General features: G+C 42.0%; 1 protein-coding gene across 4 annotated transcripts in view; it reads left to right on the forward strand.

Moving 5' to 3' along the window:
- RUNX2 (RUNX family transcription factor 2) overlaps positions 1 to 25,492 on the forward strand; it is a 305,232-nt gene that overhangs the window by 17,301 nt on the left and 262,439 nt on the right. For all 4 annotated transcript variants that reach the window (XM_055135053.1, XM_055135054.1, XM_055135055.1 and 1 more), the window contains exon 3: positions 626 to 730. In XM_055135053.1, the coding sequence (XP_054991028.1) occupies positions 626 to 730 (105 nt within the window). The remainder of the gene's footprint in view (positions 1 to 625; positions 731 to 25,492) is intronic.

The raw sequence follows: 25,492 nt of genomic DNA on the forward strand, positions 1-25,492 counted from the left end.
ATTGGAGCCTTCTTGTGTAGTAATGCCATGAAAATTATAATTTCTGTTTTGAAGTGGGGAGGTTCCCAAGCAATGCTCAAGGGATCCAGGCACCACTCCCAGGGGTACTTAGGTGGTGCTGGGGCGGCCGGGGCGGTGGGGTGGGGGTGGGGGTGGGGGGTTTTGTCACGTGCATGCTGCTGGGGTTTGAAATCTAGTCCCCCTGACTGCTCTGCTATTTTCTGGCCCTGAAAATGATCATCTTAGCACTTAATGAGTTTCGGAACTTCTTGAAGTGGTCATTAGAGGTTTCTGATTTAGAATAAAAAAATCCTGACTCGGGGGCTGGAGCGATAGCACAGCGGGTAGGGCGTTTGCCATGCACGCGGCTGACCCAAGTTGGATTCCAAGCATCCCATATGGTCCCCTGAGCACCGCCAGGAGTAATTCCTGAGTGCAGAGCCAGGAGTAAACCCCTGAGCGTTGCCAGGTGTGACCCAAAAAAGAAAATAATAATTCCTGACTTTTGTCTTTAATTACTTCCTCAGAGCTGCTAAAATGCCACTTGGATGGGCTGTGTTGCTTTAATAAATCTCAGCACTATCTTTTTATATTCACTTTGAATTTTTCCTTTTTACATCTGCAGGCAAGAGTTTCACCTTGACCATAACTGTCTTCACAAATCCTCCGCAAGTAGCCACCTATCACAGAGCTATTAAAGTTACAGTGGATGGACCCCGAGAACCCCGAAGTAAGTACTTCCTTCCCTATTGGAAATGTAATAAGAGATTGTGGATACCCTGGAGAAATTGCTCCCTCATAGTTAATTCTACTTGCATGTAAATATCTATGCACAGTTTTTTATTTGTATTTTTAGTGACAACTTGAAGGACTTCACAGTTAATAGGAAATAAAATTAAAATTAGTTTTAATCTATGCCACAAAATTGCTGAGGCCTCCATAACTTTGAGAAAGGAGTGAATAATTATTCACTCACTGTAACTATTTGCTAAGAAATTCTGCTTACCCACTGTACACAATAGATAGACTAGACCCATAAGAGCTAAGGAAGAAAACAATAAACTGAAAAATCTTGAGCTTAGTCAAAAAGCATTTGCGTATGTTTCCCATGGCCTAAGAATGTGTTTTAACTTTTTAACTCGCCCACTCAATTCCCTTTATAAAGAGCACACTGCTTAATTACAAAGAATTTATTTGCAAATGATAACTTGCTTGATTGTTACAACACTGTTGTTTGGTCATGTTCTAATAATTGTTACAGATAGTTTCTTTTAACAGTTAGAGTCAAACCAAGTTTAAAAGTCCACCTTGGCTTATTTTTTCCTGTCTGGACATCCAGAATCAGTTTAAGCTAGTGCACAGAATACATTTGGGCTAATAAGCATTTTCCTGCTAAATCTAAATTGAAACAGGTCGGCTACTCCCCTCCAAAAATGATTTGAACAGACTTGGCATAGCAGTATTTAAATGTATTTAGAGATTAAAGATTATTCGATATATACAACATTAAGAATTCTATGCCAATGGAAACATCTGATAGAATTCTGCCTTTGATGAGTGAATACATTAGAGCCCTAGCCATTGTGTTTAAAGTGTAATTTGGTTTGTGGTGCAGGTACAGCTGGCAGAAATATCTGTTGTAGAGTGATACACCTGCCTAGATAGTGAGAGTGGCGGATCTTTTCTTCCCCTAAAATGAGAGAAACAGACTGGGCACGGTTTGCCTTCCCCACAGCAAGTGCTTTTGAGCAGTGGGAAGATGAGGTGCCTTCCATTCCTCTTGGGGCTCTCTCTCTCCACCCAGCCTGACTGCTTGCTTGACTCAGGAGGTTTCCCCTCCCCCAAAGCTAGTCTTTGAGGTTTGTCTTTTCCCCTTTCATGTGGGTGGTGTTCTGCTAGACTCAAAGCACCGGGTCTGTGCTGGCCCAGGCTGTTCCACTGGAGAATATTCTATGAGGTAGTTGCCGTTCATAAGTCTATCTGCCCCAACGCTCCTGTCCTCTCGATCAGTGGTCATGCAACACAGGTGGATAAACCAGGCCAGGCTGGTCTTGTCTGGCTTGAAGCTTTGTCTGACTTCTCTGGACTGTCATAAATTGGAGATTTGGCCTGATTATGGAAAACAGCTTCTAACATTTTCCCCAGCTAGTTCCCCAGTTTCTTAAAGTCCAGAACATCCATTTTTTTTTCTGGTTGTTATTCTATTGCTGAATGCAGGATAGTAGACTCTTAGCATTTAGCACCACTAATACTTATCTTTTAAAGATGTTTCCTGCTGATCTCAGCTGCTTTTCTCGGTTCTTAGAAAAACCATTATTGTGTGTGTCTGTGTCTCTACTCTTAAGAGGATGTTGGTAGAATAAATTCGTTGATAGACTCACTGCCCTGTCAAGGCAGAGAAGTGCTCTGAAAGAAAAAAGTGCTGGGGGTTGTGAGGAACGTTGGTATTTGAAGGTGGTATTTGAATAGTAGTTCTCAGAAGCTATTACTGTGAGAATGTTATGTTATTTCTTGACATTATAAGGGGACTTACTTGGCCTCAGTGGGTCCTTCTTGCAGGAGTGGGTCTGGTGTCAGGAGTATCTGGATCCTACAATAGCATTTAGACCAGGTTTCTTTCTACTGGGTTATTTCCTCCTATTCCACTGTTGGCTATCTTGGGCATCCAGTGTTTTAAAACTCTATTGAGACAAATAGAGTTTTAAGATTTTGTTTGTTTGTTTGCTTTTGGGCCACACCTTGCAGTGATCAGAGTGTACTACTGACCCTGCACTCAGGGATCATGCCTAGAAAGATTTTGGACTGTATAGGGTGCCAGGGATTGAACCTGGGTTGGCCTGGTGCAAGTCAAGCACCCTACCTGCTGAACTATTGCTCTGGCTTCCAGTATTTTTAAATTTTGAAACTCTGGGAGTTTTTCAAAATTCCCCAAACATCCAAGATTTTCATTTTACTTCATCTGGGAGTGTCACAGGCTTTTGATTGATGGGTGTGCACATAAAGTTAAAGGGTGAGTCTGTGGAACATGGGTAGCAAACTTTTTCAGTGAAGTACCAGATAGTAGAGAATTTCAGTTTTGTATGCTTTATGAGCTTTGTCACAAGTACTCAGATCTACCATTGCAGCTTTAAAAGAATTACTATGTGTGCTATTTCAATAAAACTTTATTGAAAATAGAACTTTGTATAAAAATTGGTGGTGAGGCTATTTGGTGTACACTTATACACTATAACTTACATAGATTGTTGAGCCTAGCTCTAGGTTTCAAAGAGGTGCATTTTATAAACCATTAATAGAAAAGGACTTTAGATATAAACATGTTTAAGGAGAGAATAAAAAGACAATCAATGCAATTGTTTCAGCCTCCTTCCCCCTTAATTATAATTCCTTAAGTAGTGATTATTTGTCATATAAACTATAAGCATCTGTTTATTACTATTGTGGCTTGAAGCAACTGAAGATTTTTGCATTCTTGATTCCTGCTAATGAAATTTTACTCCTCCCTCTAAAGATTTAAGTATAAACTAAAAAGGGTATATATATATTTTTTATTAGTGACTCACCGTGGGGTACAGTTACAAACTTATGAACTTTCGCGTTTGCATTACAGTCATACAATGATCATTTACCCATCCCTCCACCAGAGCCCATTCTCCCTGACCAATGTTCCCAGCATCCCCCCACCACCCCCACCCCATCCTCCACCATCCCACCCCACCTCAGCAGCAGGGCATTCAAAAGGGTATTTTTGATAGATGAGCTATCTAAACACAGACAAGCTCCGGGTTAACAGGTTGGGTCTTTATCAGCATAACATAGTGATTAAAGGTGTGGGTTTTGGTGTTAAGACTATCTGGATAGAAATCCTAGCCTTCACCATTTGCTAAGTTTATGGTCGTAGACAAGTTACCTAACTTCTTGTTGTCTCAGTTTCTTCATCTGTTAGAGAATAATAATAGTATCTTCACCATCAGCTGCTGTAAGGCCGTTGAATGATGTAATGTATGTAAAATGCACAGTGCAGGGACTGTACTAGAGCAAGTGCTCATTAAGTGCCAGCTATTATTACGTCAATTTGCTTCCGTGTCAGAAGTTGACTGTAGGGTTTTGCTTAGAGTGTGCTTCCAGGAAATAGATACCATCTCAATTCTGTTCTCTGGTGTATGATTTTTTCCCCTCCACATATGGCTTTACTAATTTCTGCTCATTAGTAAATGACACTAATAATCACTATGAAGTGTGCCTTGAGTAGGTATTCCTGCTGCCTGGGGACAGCTGTGCAGAACTGATGAGAAATACCATTTGTCTGCAGTGAACAAAGGTCCCAGCGCCGGTACAGCATCGGGGGTGCCCCTGTCTGAGTCCCTGCGTATCACCACCTCAGCCAAGACTTGCTTTTCACTAAGAAATCAGAAAGGTTTCATCTTTCTATGTTTTCTCTCTCTGGCAGCTGAACCGGTGCTGTCACATCACAAACAACTTCTTTTCTTAATATACACATCTGGCGTTGGCAGTTGGACTCACTTCATAAGCGCACATGATCATCACTCATTACAAGATTAAAAAGTACCCCATGGCATCATTGATGTTTTTTAACTTTGATCTTTTGCAGTTGTGATTCATCTCAGTTATAAAACTTCCCTTTAAAGGAACATAGCCGATGACTTATTAGAACCTTCATCTTAAGTAGCGTAAACATGAAAACGGTGCACATCTTTGCAAAATGTCATTTATTTTCTTTGCCAGCTTATCATTTTAAGACATGACATCATACTTAAGATCCCAAATTTGTAAGTCTTGTGTTTAGGCAAGGCATTCTGACCTTCTGTTGCCAGGTTTGCTCTGAACAACTGCTGTATGTTCACCCGCAGAAGTCAGTGTGGCAGCACCAGCCACAGCTATGCATGTGAATGCCTAACTCTTGTACTTATTATTATTATTTTAAGATTTTGGTTTTTGGTTTATACCCAGTGGTGCTCTTACTCCTGGCTCTGCTTAGGGACCACTCCTTCCTGGCAGGGCTTGGGAAACCATGTGGGATGCCAGGGATGAAATCCTGGCTTGGCTCTGTCTGTGCAAGGCAAGTGTCCTATCTGCTGTATTATTTCTCTGGCCCTTTGAATACCTAGTTCTTTAAAACATTGGTTTTCTTTTTATTAATTGGGTGGGGGCACACCTGGCTGTACTCAGGATTGACTCCTGGTTCTGTGCTCAGGAATTATTCCTAGCAGGCCTCGGGACCAAATGGGATTCCAGGGATTGAGCCTGGATTGGCTGCATGCAAGGCAAATGAACGGTATATATTCTGCTGCATATTCTCTCAGGCCCAAATGTTGGTTTACGTTTGTATCCTTTATTCCATTAATACAGTTAGTCTCAATGCCAACCTTATTTGAAGAACTTTTTTACAGGAAGGTGAAAAGTTGTATTTAAAGGACTTTTAAGATCCTTTATTGTGCCTGCCACAGAGGCAGGCTGGGACCGGGGGGTGGGGGCTGGTGGGAAGGAAACTGGGTACATTGGTGGTGGGAAATGTATACTGGGGGAGGAACATTGTATGACTGAAACCCTATCATCAACAGCCTTGTAACTGTATCTCCTGGTGATTCAATTAAAATATAATTTTTAAGAAAGGTGAAACCTTGATTGGCAATGCCCAGCCTTGAAATGGTGGCTCTTAGGGGAGAGGAGTGATGGCAAAGGTATCATTGGCTGCAGAGAGGGCAGAAAAGTGCATCACCTTCTATTGCTGTGATCTTCTTAACTCAGCTTTTCAGGTGTCTATGACAAGCCATTCATTCAAATTATGGCATAAAACAATAAGCAGTGAATTGTTTTGCACATTCCAATTCTGAGCGTTGATTTGGCATCATCTTGATCAGCTCTCTGGAATCTTAGTTGGGGTCTCTCAAGGGACACCAGTAAAATAGTGGTGATACATCACTGTAAAACAGAGGTGATACGCCAAAATGACTTTATTTATAGCTGCCACTTCAGTGGAATGGCCAGAATGTTGGGCTTCTGGAAAGATGGAGCAACTTAGTCTTTCTCTCACTCCCTATTGTTTTAGAACCGTCTCCTTCTCTATGTGGTGTTTCCATGAGGTCTTTTCAGCAAAGTCTGTTTTTGCACGGCAATTCAGGGCTCCCCAAAGCCTAAACGTTGGAATTAGGTTTTCCTCTGGTTTATTGAGGCTCAGAACTGGCATAGCATTACTGCCTCTAAATTCTGTTGCTAAAGCAAGATAGAGATTGAAGGCTAAAGTCAAGGGTAAGAAATTCCACCAATATATGAATGTGGGGCCGGTTTCATTGGGCCATCTATGTCAACAGCTTCTATGAGTAGTTAGGTGTCTAATATCATTGTAAATAGAAGAGATGATTTTTTTTTGAGGTCTACGCTTTTTTCTTTTTATTATTGTTGTGTTTAAGATGACACGTTTACAATAGTTAATGTTTACAATCTTGATGTACAGTTATCTCCCCATACCATCAAGCATCAAAGTAAAACTTTTTGTGTGGGGGTGCAGGTTAGCCCAATCAGTGCCAGGGCTTTCTCCTGGCTCTGTACTCAAGGATCACTCCTGGTAGGGCTTGGGGGGACCATATTTGGTGCTGGGGAGTGAATCTAAGCTGGTTGCATCAAAGGCAAGCACCCTACCCACTGTACTATCTCTCTAACCCACAAGGTCTTTACTTTTTAATCTGGGTAGCATTTAAAGTTCTTAAGATGAGTTCAAGATTCAATTCTTCTAACTTCCTTCTAAACTTAGCAAATCTGGGAAATATCAAATGATTTAAAGGTGGGTATTACCTCGTGGAACTGTCTTAACTGAGGACTATTAAACTGTGCCTGATCAATACTTGTGCGAGAGAAATGTTAGGTGTTAGGACGATGAGAGACAAAGATTGTACCTGGTGACAAGGCGAGTCTCTAGCAGAACTATCCTTGATTCTCAAATGGGCAAGCCAGGAGGTTTGGCACTTTATGTCATCCAATGCTGACATTTCTCATCTGTTAGCAAACCAGCAAACCTGATACCTTCCTCATGAGAGTGGGCTTTTGAGATTTTTTTCTGCTATGTCCTGGGGAAGCAAATAATAGAAGGACCCAGGCAATCATTTGTGCACTTCCTGCCACTACTGTTCCTACCGTGGCAGCACCTGTTCTGATCTGGGTTGGGATGGAGCAGCTCTCCCTTCCCATTTCTAGCACTGCAGCTTCTTCCTTGCAGGCTTAGCACCCAGGCTGCAGCTCTCTTGTGCTTGGCTCCACTGGTGACTTCAGAAAGGAGCAGGCTCCAGGGTGAAGGAGAGGTTATCTGGGGGCACACCGCAGCATCTGCATTCCTAGCACTGTCTCCATGCCCCAGTTTACTGAGCTGTTAGGCCCAGGTCCTGCAGCAAAACTCTTCCGGGTGCACATCCTTACTCATGCGCAGTGCATCTGCAGAAACATCACCTTGCTGCAGTGAACATTGCCTTAGTCCTTCTTCTCGAGACATTTCCAATTTCTGATTATTTTATTGTCAACATTAAGGCAGGAGGTAACTAAGCACGGTGGTGTAGGTGTGGCACTTTCTTAGTGTTCATTTGTGTTCTTCTCCTGGGTGCTGAGTGAGACATTGCTGGCCAGGTGAAGGGTGGAGAGAGATCAGAACAGGCATTTTCTCTTCCTCATTCCAGATGATGTCGGTGGCCATTTGTGTTTACTCTCTGTTACTTTTCATCTGAGCTGAATGAGGGAGGAGGTTTTAGAGGGACTGTCCCTTGTTATTTATCACTTGTGGGGCTTCTTTAGAGGTTGGTATATAAATAAGAAGAGGGAGAACAGGAAAAAATTATGGTAGGATAACAGACTAATTTTTAAATGGTTCTTTGTGATCTCAACAGATCTCTAGGTCTTCACAATCTCTTATCTGTGAAGATGATTTGGAAACCTCTCCATGGGCTTTGGAGTGGATCCGTGATGCCACAGGCCTGCATGTCTGTCCTTAGCACAAAGCGCTAGTAGAAAAGTGCTTGGTCTTATAGACTTTTCTCTGGTTCTTTCCTGTCTCTGAAATGCCCCAGGACTGGAAATTGTGGGCAAATGCCAGGTTTTGATATTTACATCAAAAAAGTCTGTAAAGACAAGCGGCCTGGGATTGTCATAAATATTCATCATTTGGTCACTCATATACGAAACTTGGTTGAAAATTTTTAGGTTATGAGAACAATGCCAGTTGGAAAAGAAGGTCCTTCTGCCCTCCTCCTCCCCTCCAGGAGAATGGAGTAGGCAGGGAGGGGGAGTCAGAAGCTCTGGAGGAGGTTATGTCTGGTGGTTGGTGGAATGTGCTCTTGAGAGGAGCAGTTTTAAATTTCTTTCAGTCTTTTTTTTTGTTGACTGACTGTCAGGAGCTGGGAAGATGGCCAAGAAGGAAATGACACATCGAGAGGCATTTTGTGTTGTGCAACATTCTGTGGAACTGATGCAAGGATATATGGCCTGTTTACACATTCCTTCGCTAGCAGACTGCATGGCAGTAATTTAATTCAGCAGCACATGGCATGCTGCAGCAAGGAGCTATGGCCTTAACATCCTTTCATGGCAAATTATCACAGCCGTTAAAACATGCTTGTGTCCCTCCTTTGCACTCTTCCTCGGCTTCCTAATTTTGAATGTGCTTTCTCATTGTTTTGGGCTTGTGTTAACAGGGAGCCATAGCTTTTTACAGTCGGGGCCCATTTTTCACATGCATATGTTCCAGTGATATATTTACTTCTGACTAAATATAGCATGGCAAGTTTTCAAGGGATGTGTGTTCTAAAAGCACACATAGACTTGATCCAAATGTGTCAGTAGTTTGTATGTTGGTGTCAGCCAGAAACCATTTATTCCTGAAACAGTATTGGGGGGAGGAGGAGAGAGAGAGAGAAAGAGAGAGAGAGAGAGAGAGAGAGAGAGAGAGAGAGAGAGAGAGAGAGAAAGGAAATTTGTGACCAATCTCCTTTATTTCTATTGTATTTATTCCATAGCATTTTCTTCAAGGAGGACTGGACCAGAGTAAGATACATTTGTAAGATACGAATTCAAGATACATTTAAAGATCACAGAGATAAAAGAGTCAGTATATGGTTCTTCATATGAATTCTTTTAAAAATTAAGAGCATGCATATAAGATATTTATATCTAAAATATTAATTCAATATCATATGCAACCATGCAGTAGGAGATAGTATTTGTCTGTATTATTTGTCTATCATTGTCATTGGGGAGGGAAAGCTCCCTGGTCCTCTGAGAATTTTTCTGCTACTTTGCACTGTGGCTGAAGTCTACTTGCTACTAGACAAAATCATTTAAATAAAATTGAAGATGAATCTCCAGTTCAGACATCTGTGGGCAAGATCATTGAAACTTAAATTCACAAGATAGCAAAAAATAAGTTCTTTAGGGGCTGGAGGGATAACTCAAAGCAGGTAGAACAGATGTGTTGCATGAAAGGGGACTTGAATTCACTGTCCAGCACCTCCTACTCCAGTACCATGGGGTGTAACCCTGGAATACTCTTTCCACAATTCCCAGCAGCTCTACATGACCAGCTGGAGATCATTCCGTCAGCCCAGAAGTGATCTTCTGAGCCCTCAAATACTGCAGGGCATGTCCCTGCTTTTAAAAAGTGATTTGAAAACCTTTCTTGGGAGTAGGGAGAGTGATTGATGAAACCCTGGTTGAATGAGGTGGGGCTGGTGTGTGGAAGGACCTCTGTCCATTGAAGGCCTGCTTTAAGCCTTCCAGGCTTGCAGTGGTTCAGCTCTAAAGGTGGCGATGCCTGGTACTTCTCAGGCCTGCTATCTATCCAAGGAGAAGTGCAGCATTGGGTTATTTGAAGGTGCTAATTTTGGTTTTAATACTTTCACAGTTTTTTTTAAAATTTTCATAGAGATATGTTATCTTTCCTCCTTGACTGCTTTGAAAGTGTTTATTGGGGCTGGAGCAATAGTACAGCAGGTAGGGCATTTGCCTTGCACGAGGCTGACCTGGGTTCAATTCCCAGCATCCCATATGGTCTCCCAAGCACCGCTGGGAGTAATTCCTGAATGCGTGAGCCAGGAGTAATCATGGGCGGGTGTGACCCAAAAAGCAAAAAAAAAAAAAAAAAAAAAAGTTTCTTTTCTTACTTTTTTACCTTTAATAGTTAGCATTGCCATTTAAAAGTATGTATTTGTCATAATATAAGTAATTGTGATAAGTCTGGGGATATAGCTCAGTGGGTGACCCCAGGCTTTACAGATAGGAGGGTGTGATCCCTGACACCCAGAATTGTCATATGTCATATCTCTGCCCATCTCTTGAAGAACTTCAGATTTCTTTCAACTGTAACCATTCCCTCTATGCTATTGTTGATCTTTTTAATCTATGTTTTATACTATCTGGGTTGCCATATCAAGGTTTAGGACAGTTTGTATTTGCCTACCAACTTATTTCCTCACTGTCCTTACTTATACCTCAATGCTCTTTTCTGAATTCAGTTTCTTTCTCCTTGATTCTGTGGTAGTTTTGCAGGGAGAATCTGTGAATGGTAAATTCTATGTGTTTGATCCTGAAAGTAACAGCATGGTGACCTGTTGTATATGGAGGTGACCTGCTTGATGTGATGTGAGAGTCATGGTTTCAAGGGTCTGTCTGACTTTGTCCTGAAGCCATCCCTCTAATCTGCCTCTATGCTAGGTCTTCCAGTCCCTTACTTGCAGAACTGTTGGAGAAGTGTCTCAGGGAATGGAACAAAGGTAAATACAATTTCATGGAGGATGGAGGAAAGTAGTTCTGAGTGTCTGTTACCAGGGGTCCAGGACCCTTGGGTAGAGAGGAGATTGGGGGAAAACCTACTCTGGGAATTCTGTCAGGTTATTTGGAACTTTCTATTCGATTTGTGCTAAGGAGCTCCCACATTATTTGGGCCCTCTGAGGTCATCTGACTATTGTTCATTGAACAACCAAAGTGACATTTCTTTCTTTGATTTTTTCCAGAGTGGCATTTCTTAGATATTGGTGCCCACACATATTCTATCATTTTAATTAGAGTATCAAAAGATGCTACTTTTAAAAAATGTTGTTTTGGGGCCATACCTGGTGTTGCCAAAGGCTTATTCTTGGCTCTGCACTCAGGAATCCCTCCTGGCAGTGCTCAGGGGACCATATTGGATGCTAGGGATTGAAGTTGGGTATGCTGCTTTCAAGGCAAGGACCCTACTTGCTGCACTATCACTCAGATCCCTTTTTAAAGTCTTTATTTTTTGGGGGGAGTCCCACATCCAGAAATGCTCAGGAGTTACTCCTGGCTCTGTACTCAGGACTTACTCCTGGCTGTGCTTGGGTGACCATATGGGGGCTGAGGATCAAACTCTGGTCAGCCGTGTGCAAGGCAGATGCCCTACCCGCTATACTACCTCTCCAGCTCCTAAGATGCTTCTTTCATATGGTAAATGAGTGATTGAAGAAAGCAGAGGTATGAAAACAGATGCATGAACTAGAGGAGCATGGTTTGAGAGAACTAGAAGACCATGATCTGGGGGAGACCAGGATCAAGGGAAACCAGGATCTGGGGTTGGAGTCTCTCCAGGGAAATTGGATGGGGTAATTCTTGTGCTGGTTCTGTGCACCTCTGACTTGAATGGTATAACTGGTGGCATAGTGGTCAACCGATGAGGAAGCAGGCTGATGCTTCTGCTCCTGAAGGCCATGTTGACCTTCGAATGGCATATTCCTGGGCGGCATGCTTCTTCTCGTTATTACCTTTTTGGCATTCATCTTCATGAGTTACAGGTTAGGTAAAAATGCTAGCGTGTATTTTGGCTAGGCAGTACTCAGGATGATCTAACCTGGGCTCTATGCATTCTTAGCATTGACCCTGGAAATAATTAGTAGAAAAATAAGAACTCTTCAAGGAGATTATGAAAGTACTGAAATACAGGCTATGAAATAAGTGAGGGGAGATAATGATAAATAGCAGCAAAGCGTGCAGGCTGGAGAGATAGTTTACTGGAGGGAAGGTCCTGGCCTTGCATGTACCCAACCCAAGTTTGACCATTGGCATCATCCCGAGCACAGAGCCAAGAGTAATCCCTGGGTGTGGTCTCAGATACTTTACCCCCACCCCCAACACCACCAACAACAACAACACCAAAATAAAAATGGAAGGTTATTATGCAGTATGTGTTACTAATTCTAGAACATTTGTTTTGGTTTTGGTTTTTGTGCCACACCTGGCAGTGCTCAGGATTTACTCCGGGCTCATTTCTGGTGGGATTGTAGGAGCCAGGGATTGAGTATGGCTCTGGCTCTGCACTCAGGAAGTGCACCTGAGTCAAAGGAGTACTTGTGAAAGGCAAGCACCCTACCCACTTTACTATTGCTCCACTCCTAATCTTAGGGCTTTTGTTTTTGTTTTCCTTTCTCACTGTTCCCTCTTTTCTACAAAACCAAGGTATGATGCTTGCTTTTTTGTTTTGTTTGTACCAAGAGGGCTCTTTTAGAGAAGCAAAGAAGGACTTTATCTGTGTGTGGAGGTAGTTTGTGTTCAATGCGTGGTGGTTCAGTGATGGTTATGGGAAACTTGGAGATTCTCCTTTTTTTTGGGGGGGGGGTCACACCCAGCAATGCACAGGGGTTACTACTGGCTCTGTACTCAGGAATTACTCCTGGCAGTGCTCAGGGGACCACATGGGACACTGGGATTTGAACCCGGATAGGCCACGTGCAAGGCAAATGCCCTACCCGCTGTGCTATCGCTCCAGCCCCATTGGAGATTCTCCTTTGGAGACCTCCGCGTCATGGAAGTAAATCACCCAATTTCTCTCCAGATCAGTTTCTTCCTCTTTTAAGTGAGAGTAGAGGTGAAGACAACTTCACAGTAGCTGGGAGGAATGCTAAGGAATGATCATAAAGTAGCTGGCACACCTGAAGGGCAACTTAAATACCAAATAGTAATTATCTAGCGCCTTTCTGCCAACGAGTTCCAAACCCTTAGACATTACCTCACTGATTCTCTTAACATCCCTTTGAGGGATGCATTATGCATTTTACAGGTAGGTAAACCAAGGCATGGGCATTTGAAAACTCATTTGCTCTGTGTCACCCTGCAAGTCAGCAGATGATTTATGGAAGTGGGCAAGGAGCCCAGGTCTCTTCCCATTCAGTTATTCATTACTGCTTTGTCATTGAAGTTGTGGAAGCGCCTGGTGTTGGGCCCAGGATTCTTAGTTGAAGTTGTGAAGCAGTGCGAGCTTGGGAAATGTGCCCAGTGATGTAGTAGCATTGCTATATATGAAGAAATCCCAATGTATAGGATCTCACATTCAGAAGAAATTTTTTTTGAATGAACATTAAATTCATTAAGATGAAAGTTTCACGAGCAAAGCTGAAATTCCGAGTTTTGTGAGATGAAAATAACAAGATCTGTGTTCATTCTCATTACAGACTCATCTTAAATGATGATGAAAGGGTAGTACTTGAACAGAAAGTGAATTTACAAAACTTGTACAAATAGAAAACTGTAGCTAAGCACCTGGTAGAAAAATTAGGAAATTAAAAACAGTCAATAGGACCGTGGATGTACATAGCCAGAGGTAGATTGTATGTCTCGAACGGGTGAGGCCCTGAATTCCATTCCTGGCATCGTGAAACATGACAAAAAACTGATCAGAAGAAGAATTTTAAGAAACATTGATAAGCATCTGCTAGGATTCCTGTTACTTCTACTTAGAGATGTAACCACCAGAATCCTTTTCTATAATAGTACTAGTGCTTTTGTGATGGTAACAGCAGTAAGAAAATACTGTCAGGAAATGGTGGAATTCTTGTTTTTTTTTTTGCTTTTTGGGGTCACACTTGGCGATGCACAGGAGTTACTCCTGGCTTATGCACTCAGGAATTACTCCTGGCAGGTGCTCAGGGGACCATATGGGATGCTGGGAATCGAACCTGGGTTGGCCACGTGCAAGGCAAACACCCTACCCACTGCGGCATCACTCCAGCCCCAGAAAATGGTGGAATTCTTGATGTGGTAGTGTCACTCTTTCTTTGTTGAGGCTGAATGGGGGGGAATAAATAACTGGAGATGAGACCACCTGCTCTGGGGATGGTGGAACAAACTGTGGTTTCCATTTGTAATTTGGAAGAGCCAGCAGTTGTCTGTGATATCGAGGGCTTTTTTTTTTTAATTTGTTTTGTTTTCGTTTTGGACCACACCTGTGCTCAGGGCTTACTCCTGGCTCTGTGCTCAGGAATGACTCTTGGTGGTGCTTGGTAGACTATACAGGGTGTCATGGGCTGGATCCAGGACAGTCACTTGCTAGGCAGGTGTCCACCTGCTGAACAATCTCTCTGGTCCCTGGAGAGGTCTTTTGTCTGAATGGTAAGACTAGGTGGATCCAAGAGGGATCCCCTTCCTCCCACACTAAAGATTGCACCCTCCCACCACCCCCCCACACCACCTCATATAATAGAGGTCAGAACCATTTTTATGACTGTATCACTGTATCACTGTTATCCCATTGCTCATCGATTTGCTCAAGTGGGCACCAGTAATGATTCCATTTTGAGACTTGTTACTGTTTTTGGCATATCAAATACTAAGTAAATGAGTTTTTATGACACTTAGAAACATAAATTCTTTTGGATGTGGGGATATTAATTCATTCCAAATCATGATGTTGATGATGCTCATGATGATGGCCTCCCAGAACACTATGGGGCCCAGGAGCCATTTTTGCTGACCCTTGGCCAACCCATCCAAGATAGCTCAAGCCAGGGTCCAATGAGAGTGGGTACAATTGTGCTGGGGACCTAACTAATATCCCTGTGCATGCAAAAGTAGGAATCCCTGATCTCACTGGGTCATCGTCCTGAACACTTAAGAATTACTTTGAGTATATCCTTGCACGTGGCCGACCCGGGTTCGATTCCTCATCCCTCTCGGAGAGTCCGGCAAGCTACCGAGAGTATCCTGCCTGCGTGACAGAGCCTGGCAAGCTACCCGTGGCATATTTGATATGCCAAAAACAGTAACAACAAATCTCACAATGGAGACGTTACTGGTGCCCGCTTGAGCAAATCGATGAACAACGGGATGAAAATGCTATGGTGCATACCCTTAACCAGGTACCAGGCATATATGAAGCAGAACAGACTTATTCCCTGCCTTTGAGGAGGCTGTGTTCTGTGGAAAAGCAAGAATGGGTAATGGACCGGTACCTGTAATTGCATTTAATTGCAAATGGATGGTGATAAATGTGCTCAAGGGAACTGCTATAATAATAAAGAAGAATGCGCAGTAGGAGTTCTTTCAGAGTCAACAGGGAAGACAGCTCTGAGGAGATAAATGTTCCAGGAAGAAGAGGGGAAGGAAAGCAGCAATCTGAAGCCACAGTGTGCCCAAAGTCCGGAATGTGATCAGTACAAGAAGCTAAGGTCTAATTTTGGTAGAAGCAAGGGTGTTAGGCAGATCTTAGGCTTGAGGAAAACTTGATACAAGAGTTAACTAGAAGCACTCACTCCGGGGTGGACTGTTGGGATTCTACCCAGACATCTATGTTGTTGTTTGACTAGCAAAGGATTCTCCATGTTTACCCTGCATGGTGTCACACTGCTCTCATGTGGTTCTTACCACAGTTCCTGAGATTCTGTGGGTTAGGTGTTGACGATAGTTGCTTCATAGGTGCTGTCTGCAAAGGATAGCACATTTTAAGACATGTGACTGACAATTGGGTTTAGCCATGTGGAGATGATCATACTAGTTAGATATTCACTTTATAACAGGATCATGCTGTCAGGAGAGTGGGCTGAGAAAGACCTTGAGAAATTCCTGTGAGAAAAATTGAGTGGGAGTAGGTGAGGGGGATGAGGGTGGGGTGACTCCTGTGGCCTGGGTCGAGTGAGAATGAGGGGTCCTGGAGAATGTGCTTTTCTGAGGGAAAACAGAGGAAGAGGTTTGTACTAAAAATAATCCACACGAACAGTGGGTTACTGATTCCAGTAGATTCTCTTAGGATTGTGGCCAGTGCACTTTTGTGGACAACAAGAAATGATCCCAAAGGTGAGCTGGGTTTCGAAACATAAGAACAACATGGAAAACTTAAGAATGTTTTTAGCAAAGAGCATTGATGATTAAAGGATTGTAAAATTGAACCTATAAGGATAAGTTGAAAGACTTGGGATTATTTAACTTCATGAAGAGGAGACTGAAAAATGACTTAATAACAGACTTGAAAATTATGAGGAGTTATTAAGCTGTGTATGGTGACCAGCTGTTTTGTTCAGGTGCAGTCAAAGAGAGAAGAATAGGTTTTAACTGAAGCATGATAGATTTAGGTTAGAGTTAGGGAAGAATTTCTTGACTCTAAGAATTGTTGACTAGGACATGTTACTAAAAGCCTTGGGCTTGGCTAGAGTGTTTTTCATTCAGATCCATTCATCTCACTGATTCTGTGTGTTTACATAGGGCAGCCAAACACCACCTTTTAGCTTTTGAAATCAAAGGACTGATTTCTGTTTCCCATTATAATTCTGAAGCTCAAAGTCACAGACATAAATGATGAGGGTAATTTGTCTTGCTTCAATGACTATTAGAATCTTTAATTGAGAAAAATATGACCAAAAAAGAGGAACCAATCTGACACATGATCAAAAAATTGTTATTGATGATCAGAATGGAGGCCTTATTAAGAAATTGGGGCTAGGATGAGAGTTTTATTGTTAGAAAACCAGGTTTATATGACTTGTAGCTGCTAGATACGAAAGTTAGGGTCTAATGAACTTAATTCTATTTTCTTCATTCCTTCCCTATGGGAAAGAATTAGAAACATTTCCAGGTGACACTACCTTTTGTTGGACCTGGAGTTAGGGAGACACGATCTAAAACTCACCATGGAGAACTGTCTTTACAGAGGAGGAAGGAGAGAAGACATAGGCAGAACTGATTTCAGAACTGATTTCTGCAAACAAGTTTCATGCAGTTCAGAGCTGGCAGACTAGTGGAGCTGGGCAGTGTGCCCTTCACTGGAGCCACAGAAAAGCAAGGCATCTAGATTTTCCCTCCCAGTTAGCCTTTCTTAGCAAAGCCAAGCGCCAGAGTTTTCCATTTCCCTCTTTCTTCCTTAATCCACTCTTTTGATTATTAAATACCTGTCTGAGCAACTTTTGTAATAATAAATTAGCACACCTGCAGATGGTTTGCTTTACGGACTCGGATGGCCCTCACTGATGAAGGGAGGGAAAACAAAGTCCACGCACATATGTAGTGCACTCAGATGAGTGCTTTGTTTTGTGCCTAATGGGTATCATTTTCTCTAAAGGCAAAAAAGAAAAAAAAAGCAATCAAAGAGAGTAAAGAAACAGACTTTGAAACAGGTGATGGGGCTGGATACGGGGCTCAGCTAGGGGAAGGGAAAGCAGTCTGAAAATAGATTTTCTTTTTCTTTCTTCCTCAAATAACTTGGGTTTCTTGGTTCCTGAACCACATTTCAACCCTGGAGCTACCACACTTTACCTTTCCAAAGCTTCATTGACGTTGGAGAACCAGCACCGCACAACCCACTTCCTCTTGCTGACCTGCTTTCTTCTCTGCTAGTGATATTTTCTTGGTGGCCTTGGCACATGTAAGTTTTATTTAGTTCTTTTCATGATTTCTGCATTTTGGTCTCTCCCATCTCCTTCATCCCACCCTTATAATTTAGTTTCAAAGCTGCTGCTAAGGATTCTTTATTTCTTAATTAAAATTTTTTTTTAAAAAATTGAATCACTGTGTAAGATATACAGTTTCAAAGTTGCTTATGATTGGGTTTCACTCATACAACCCTTCCCGTCTCCAGTGTATATTTCCCATCACCAATGTTCAGTATCATCCTACTACCTCTCATGCACCCTCTGTGTCCCCATGGCTTGCAATTTCTGTCTGTCTGTCTGTCTGTCTGTCTGTCTGTCTGTCTTCCTTTTGGGCATTGTGGTTTGCAATACAGATTCTGAAAGGTTATCATGTTTGTCCCTTTACCTCCTTTCATTATTCAGTTCTTGTTCGGAGTGGTCGTTTCCAACTATCATTGTCATAGTGGTCCTATTTCTGGCCTAACTGCCCTGCTGCCACCAGTTGTGGCAAGTGTGAAGGATCCTTAAATGTTACTGTTCTCTTTCCTCCAGGAAAAGCCGACCTGAAGGGGCCTCCTCTTTTCTGCTCTAGAGGCCAAGAGGTTGAGAGTGGGAGTGAGAGTCAGCTGAAAGGAGGTGTTGTTTACTCCTGATAGGAAAAAAGGAAGCCCCCTTCTTGAATTCTTTGTGAAAGGATACGTTTCTTCCTTTCATGCACATATGTGGACAGTGGAAGAAAATTAGTTCCTTACTTTTTTAGCAGATAGCTTTGGAATACTATGAATCAAGGCTGACTGTATTTTCTTAGTGAATCTGACTTGGTTTAGCTGAAATAACAGAAGATGCTTCAGTGTACCCCATATAATTTTGTCTGTATAGGCCTGGAGCAATAATTTATAGCAGGTAAGGTGCTTGACTTGAATGCAGTGGGCCTGAATTTGATCCCTGGCACCCCATATAGTCCCCTGAGGCCTGCCAGAAGTGATCCCTGAGGGCAGAATCAGGAGTAAGTTCTGAGCACCACTAGGTGTTAACCCCCCTCTGCCCCCCAAATAAAAAGATATTTGGAGGGTTGTTATTCTTCCCTGATCACCTCCTTTTTTTCTTGTGGGAGCGGCAGGCATACCTCATGCCCATGGTCCTTCGAGGCTATGTGGTACTTGGAAGCTACTCCCAGTTCAGTGCTCAGGTTGCTACTGACAGTGCTTGGGATCGAACCCAAGCCTCCTGCCTACAGAAATGTACTCCAGCACTTTGAGCTGTCTCTGGCCCCAGATTTCCTTTCTTTCTTGAGGACTTTACTCAAGACTTCAGATGCAACCACTTTTAGAGAAAGTGTGGTGGAGGGAGACAGGGAGGGCTTTCGGTGACACAGGGCTTTTATAGAGGGGTGGGCAGAGGACTCTGCTGATGTCTAAAGCCTCATCAAGCAGGATGAAGATTTTTAATCAAGGTCCTGGGATTCCAAAGGAACAAAAAGCATATGGTTTGGATATTGAGCAAGTGGAAGGTCCTGTACTTTGATCACTTCTCAGGGGATTCCCACAGGGACTCTTCATGACCATTTCTATGTGCCACTGATCCTCCATCTCAGTGGCACAGATGGAACATAGGAAAGAAATATTCTGGGAGTATGGGCGTAGCACTTTTGAATTCCATAATTAGGAAAATGTAGATGACCCCAAATTGAAGCTCTGCCCTTTTTATTTCATACAGAGCATATTCTGGCCTCTTTTGGTGCATATTGGGCCTATGTGTTGTGACGCCAAATGCAGTAGTTCTTATAACCAAGGAGCCTGAGTCACACAGGCAGGAGAGGTGCCTCACAAGCTCTTTGCCACCATTCAGGTTGTGTAGAAGCTGTGCTGAGGATGTGGTTTGGTTGTAGTTCATTTGTCACAGTTTAGAACTGTGGTGATATTTGAATAGAAGCAAGTTAATAGAAAGGAGATTTTTGAGATATAACAGCACCCAGCACTCCCCCCCTTTTTCTTTTTTTGCTTTTTGGGTCACACCTGGTGATGCACAGGGGTTACTCCTGGCTCTGCACTCAGAAATTACTCCTGGCGGTGCTCAGGGGATCATATGGGATGCTGGGAATTGAATCCAGCCAAGATTCAATAGGCTAATGCCCTACCCGCTGTGCTATTGTTTCAGCCCTCCAACCCTTTTTGTTTGGATACAGTCGGCAGTGCTCAAGCTACTCCTGGCTCCACTCAGGCAGGATTCACTCCTGGTGGTGCTCAGGGGACCATAGGGGATGTCAAAGATTAAACCTGGGTCAGTTGCGTGCAGCACTCAGATTTTGCTGAGGCTCAAACTTCTCTCTCCAGAGAAGCCCTTCTGTGATATGGAATCACCACTTCTTCATTCTCCTGCTTAGAACGGAAATATAAGCAAATAATAGTTTGCAACTGAATTGGAAAAATTCTGACACTGAAGGATGACATTTTGCTTTTGCAGCATGAGATTTGTGGCACAAACTGACCAAGGAAGGAAATCTGATGATCTAGATAGATGCTTCTGGTTGTTACCACTTTTGCTGTGTGTCTCTGTGCTAGGGACTTAAACAGGATGGGCCAAACAGGTGTAAGTAAACACTTGAACGAGGAAGGAGAAAGATTTAATATTTGTAGGAATAGGTGGCATTTCTAGCTAATTTATAAGTCTTTTTCTCTTTTTATTCTTTTCAAAACTGGCATAATTATGCAAAAAAGTCTTTAGAAGAAACCTGTTTTTTGTTTTTCTTTCCTCCTACTGCAGAGAGCTCTGAAGCTGAACTATCACTGAGTTTTCTTCCTTGTCCCATCCCTGGTGATAATGGGCGATCAAAATGGCTCTTGGTACTTTTCACAATGTGAAACTGGCCTCTCCCATATTTAGTTAGGCTCTTTGAAGATTCACTGTTTGTAAATTATTTAAAGTAACTGCTTTAAAACCGTTTGTAGATTGAGACCGTAAATCACAAGACTGCTATATATTTATACTGCCTGTAGCAAGTAGTGAAATTCTAATTTGAAATTTATCCCCCTTTGTTCTCAGCAACTTTGGTCATTAAAATAAGTTAACCTTAGGAAAAAATAAATCTTTAATAGTATAGACTTTATTCCTACATTAATTGGACAACCACTAATAGCAAGCCTGTTCGGTATTAGCCTCTGAATGCTAGGAAATAGTTTACTGTTGATAGGCTAACTTAAAAAAAACTGATCAGCAAAATTGGGAGTGAAACTAATAGTAATGCCTATTATTGTTTTGAATTTATCAAAATTCAAATATATAGATATATTCTATATCTGTATTCTTAAATTTAATACTTAAAGATATTAAAACATTAACTTGTAGCAAAAATGAGCAAATTCCTGTTGCTATTATAATAAGTTAGAAAATTAGTGACCAATAAATCATATTTTGATGGTGTCTTGTCCACTGGCTGGTCCCAGCCCGATCTCCTGTCAGCATCCGTTTTTCTAGTCCTTGCTACCCTTGCTCGCTGCCCTCACTGGGAATCCCGGGTGCTCTCCTTGGTCTCCTTCTTTCTCTCTCTTCATCTCTTGATCTTTCATCCCTCTTCGTCTCTTCAGTCACTCCATTTGCAGTTTTTTTCTCTTAGATAAACTCTTTTGTTTTCTTTCTGGGTCATTGCCGATGATGCACAGGTGTTACTGCTGGCTCTGTACTCAGGAATTACTTCCTGGAGGTGCTCAGGGGACCATATGAGATGCTAGGGATCCAACCCGGCTCGGCTGCATGCAAGGCAAGGCAGATTTTAAATACCAAGGAGAATTTAAATACGTATTGGTTGGAAGAAAGGCTTCCAAAGCTGACGAGAGTATAACAAAACTCATCCACTTCACCAAAGCTTGTGTGTGTGTGTGTGTGTCGGGGGGGGGGGTGAGGGGGTGAAAGGGTGTGTGTGTAGTGGTGGTGGCCATGGAAATGAAAAAAATGATGATTTTGTTCTTTCTTAGAGCTGCATAATATTCCATATGAATTATGTGCACGGGAAACCATCATTAACAGAATTATAAAGAACAGTACCTCAGTCAGTAAAAAAGTTGAAAACCAAATCCAAAACTCAAAGCAACAACAAATGTTTTTCCATTACCGAGGTTCTGTTGCTGGAGGCTTTCTATCAATTACATTCTCTCTCACAAAAGAGGAAGTAGTCTTTTGGGGCGTTAACTGATCCAAGACCTTTATAAGAAAATCAACTGTTTTCAACTACGGGTCATCCTTTTACTCACATTGTACTTTTACTACGGCTTGAAAACAAATCCTTTGAGAGGCTCTGAGAGATTTTGGGTGAAACTGAAGTTTTATCTATATCATAGGTTAAGATGAATCTAAAGGAAGTTAGGGTTGCAAATATTATTTGGGGTCCTCATAATTGTTTTTGGTGTAGTGTAAAGTGTGAGGGACAAGGCGAGCTTTACTGCCTGTCAGGACTCCTTTGTGTCTTGCTAATATTGACTTAATATTTTCTTATTACGGAAGTTGGAATTACTGTTTTCACAAAAAATGAATATTCTCACATATCACCTGGCACTTTTTGGTTGTTAGTCTTTCTTCGGGGAATGAGGTCCTTTCAGTGGTGCTTCTTTTGGAGGTGCTGGGCTTGAACCCAGGGCCTCACACATGCAAGGCACACACTCTACCACTATCAACGTGTTAGTCTTTTAGGCCACCATCAGGCACACAGGTTCTGCCATTGTCAAAAAATAGTGATACTTTTCTTTTTTAAAAAAATTTTTCCTTTTTTGGGGTCACAACCGGCATTGCACAGGGGTTACTTCTGGCTCATGCACCCAGGAACCGAGGTCGGCTGCGTGCAAGGCAAACACCCTATCCATTGTGCTATCACTTCGGCTCTAAATAGTGATACTTTTACTTTTGGTAGTTTATACGGAAAAACTGTTTTGGTGAAAATGTAACAATTGTAGGACTAATAATAAAGTAGATGTAATTTTTTGTGCTGCCAATTATTTCACCTGACAAGTTAATAGCAAATGTTTTACTTTTTCTTTATTTTTCAATTTTTATTTACTTAGGAACTATGGTTTCTGATACCTTTATTTATTTATTTATTTATTTTTTATTTTTATTAAGAGATGATTTGCAATGCTGTTCATACTAGAGTTGTGTCAAGCATACAATGTTCCTACCAATGCCACCATCAGTGTCCTTCCTTCGATCCATGTCCTCAGGCTCCCTCCCATCCTCCAGCCTGCCCTCTTGCAGGAGTATTTCAAATTTATTTTATAGTACTTGCTCCAACAACACTTAAAGGAGCGGCAAGTGGAATTATCAGGAAATAAATCAACAGTCAATTGTATTGATTTTGTTTTTGGTCTCACCAGCCTGTGCTTAGGGCTTCCCCAGGCCTCTGTCCTCAGGGAGCTCTCGTGCTCCTGCTTGGTGGATCATATGTGGTGACAGGGATCGAACCTGCCTCAACACTGTGCAATGTGAGAGACCTACCCACTATGCTATCTTTCTAGTTTCCTAAAATACTTTTAATTTTCTGGCATAAAATTTTCCTACACCACACCCACCACCAGAGTGTCAGTGTCTTTCCACTAATGTCTCATGATCCCTTTCTCCCCACTCCATCCTCTTGGCAAACTCTGCTCTGTAGGCTCACTCTCAAATTCTATAACTACTATTCATTTAAGAACATCAATTTTAAAGGCCATTTCTTTTGCACACCCAGCTGTGTCTAGTACTTATTTCTGGATTTTCACTAAGGGATCACTCTTGGCAGACTCCGGAGACCATATGTGGTCCCAGGGATTGTGCCTAGGTTGGCTACATGCAAGTCAAGCACCCTGACCACTGTATTATTAATGTACCCCCTTTTCAGATCATTTTGTTTTTCATTTTTGCTTTTTGGGTCACACCCAGCGATGCACAGGAGTTACTCCTGGCTTTGCACTCAGGAATCACTCCTGACAGTGCTCAGGGGACCATATGGGATGCTGGGCATAGAATCTGGGTCGGCCGCATGTAAGGCAAACACCCTCCCCACTCTACTATCACTCCAGCCCCTTAAAATATTTTTAAGAGCAGTTTTAAGTTCACAACAAAATTGAGAGGAAGATATTTAGCTTTTCCATATATCCCAGTGCCCAGACTCTCCTTTCATCAATATCCCTGACCAAAGTCATCAGTTGTTGTTTACAGTTGCTTAACCAGCCTTAATCAATACCCCCTTTGATCACCTGAAGTACACAGTTTATCTTAGGGTTCACTCTTGGTATGGCATACATTCTCTGGGTTTGAGTAAATGTAAATGTATAGTGGCACTTACCCACCTTTAGAGTATCATGTAGAGTATTTTTATGCTCTGAAAATTCTCTGTGTTGCACATGCTTATTCCCTTCTTCCCCCCAACCCCCATACCTAAATTTTCCACAGTCCCATCAGTTTGCTTTTTCTATGCTATTCCGTGGTTGGTCTTGCACAATAGACTGCTTTCATTCATTAAAAGGAATTAGGCTACACATTTCTTTTTTCCAGCTTTTGGCCACACATCGTGATACTTAGGGGTTACTCCTGGCTCTGCACTCTGGAATTACTCCTGGTGGGTTCTTGGGATCATATGGGATGCTGGGGGTTGAACCCAAATAGAAATCAAGCACAAGTGAACCAGAAACAATTACAATCAGTTGATGGAGAAAATACATGTGTAGAAAAAGGATCGTCTGTACAGTGTAGCAGCTCACTCACCACCATGAAAGAAGGAAAAGACAGTGGTTGATCTCTCCCAAGAGTAAAATGGCCCAGTCTATAGGTCGATTAGTTGCCTCCTGGCCTATCTCCACAGGAGTTGTCTGGTGATAGGCAAGATGAAGGAAGACCATGTCAGACAATGGCTACTCCTATTTCTGGAGGTCTAGAAACATAAAAGGTAATAGAATGTGAACTTAGGATCTTAAAATATCTTGAAATAAAAAACATCCTCAGTTCTTAGGAATATCTGGAAAATACTCTTTCTCTTGGCAGATGCTTTATTTTAAGTCTACATGGAAATGTAATTTAAATTGCTATTTTTTTTCAAGCTTAGGAAAATGAAACCAGTTTTTCTGGTATCTGACTTCCAATGTCAGGGCAGAGTAACAGAGTAGAGAAAAAGAAGCAGAAATATAAGTTGGTGTGTCTACCCCACTGACTAAGTAGACGAAATAAACCAGGGCAGTGGTGATGTGGATGAGGGGGGTATGTAACTGAGGGAAAAATATGAGAGACTCAGTGAGTCATGGTGATCAGATCCTTGTGAAAGGTTTGCAGAAGTAAACTTGTTGTGCATTTCCCCCAATAATCAGAGAAGGAAGCATATAGGCCTGGACTAGGGCAAATGAAGATGCTCTGTTGACAGGACAGTGAACCAGATAAATGATCTCTTTTGGTGTGGTAAATGAAAGGCATCTGGTAGTGCTAATTTGTAGGCAGTTGAAATATTTGGTAAATTCTCAGTGAAACTTTGTTGATCATATTTCACTCCTGTAACACTGAAAAGCCAGAAAAAAAGGCTGGATTACTATGGAAGCAACAAACTATGATAAATTATATACTTAGTGCCAGAAATGTGTTATCTGACAAATATAATATGACATTGTATTATGTCATATTAATTTTTCAGTCCCTTACCATGCAAAGATAGTCAACAAAAATATGGATATTTGTCCTCTCTAGAAAAAATAATTCCATAAATGCAGATTAATAACTGCTCATTGATTTTTCATTTAGATCAATGAACCTGTCAAGTTTTACCATTTATTTTCTTTTGAAAATCTCTATTTTCCTTTTTGGTACCTATTTATTTATTTGTGTGGGGGGCATGCTCCCAAGCAGTGTGTATGGGCCCAGA

The sequence above is a fragment of the Sorex araneus genome, chromosome 4 (genome assembly GCF_027595985.1).
Source record: "Sorex araneus isolate mSorAra2 chromosome 4, mSorAra2.pri, whole genome shotgun sequence".
NCBI classification, from domain to species: Eukaryota; Metazoa; Chordata; class Mammalia; order Eulipotyphla; family Soricidae; genus Sorex; species Sorex araneus.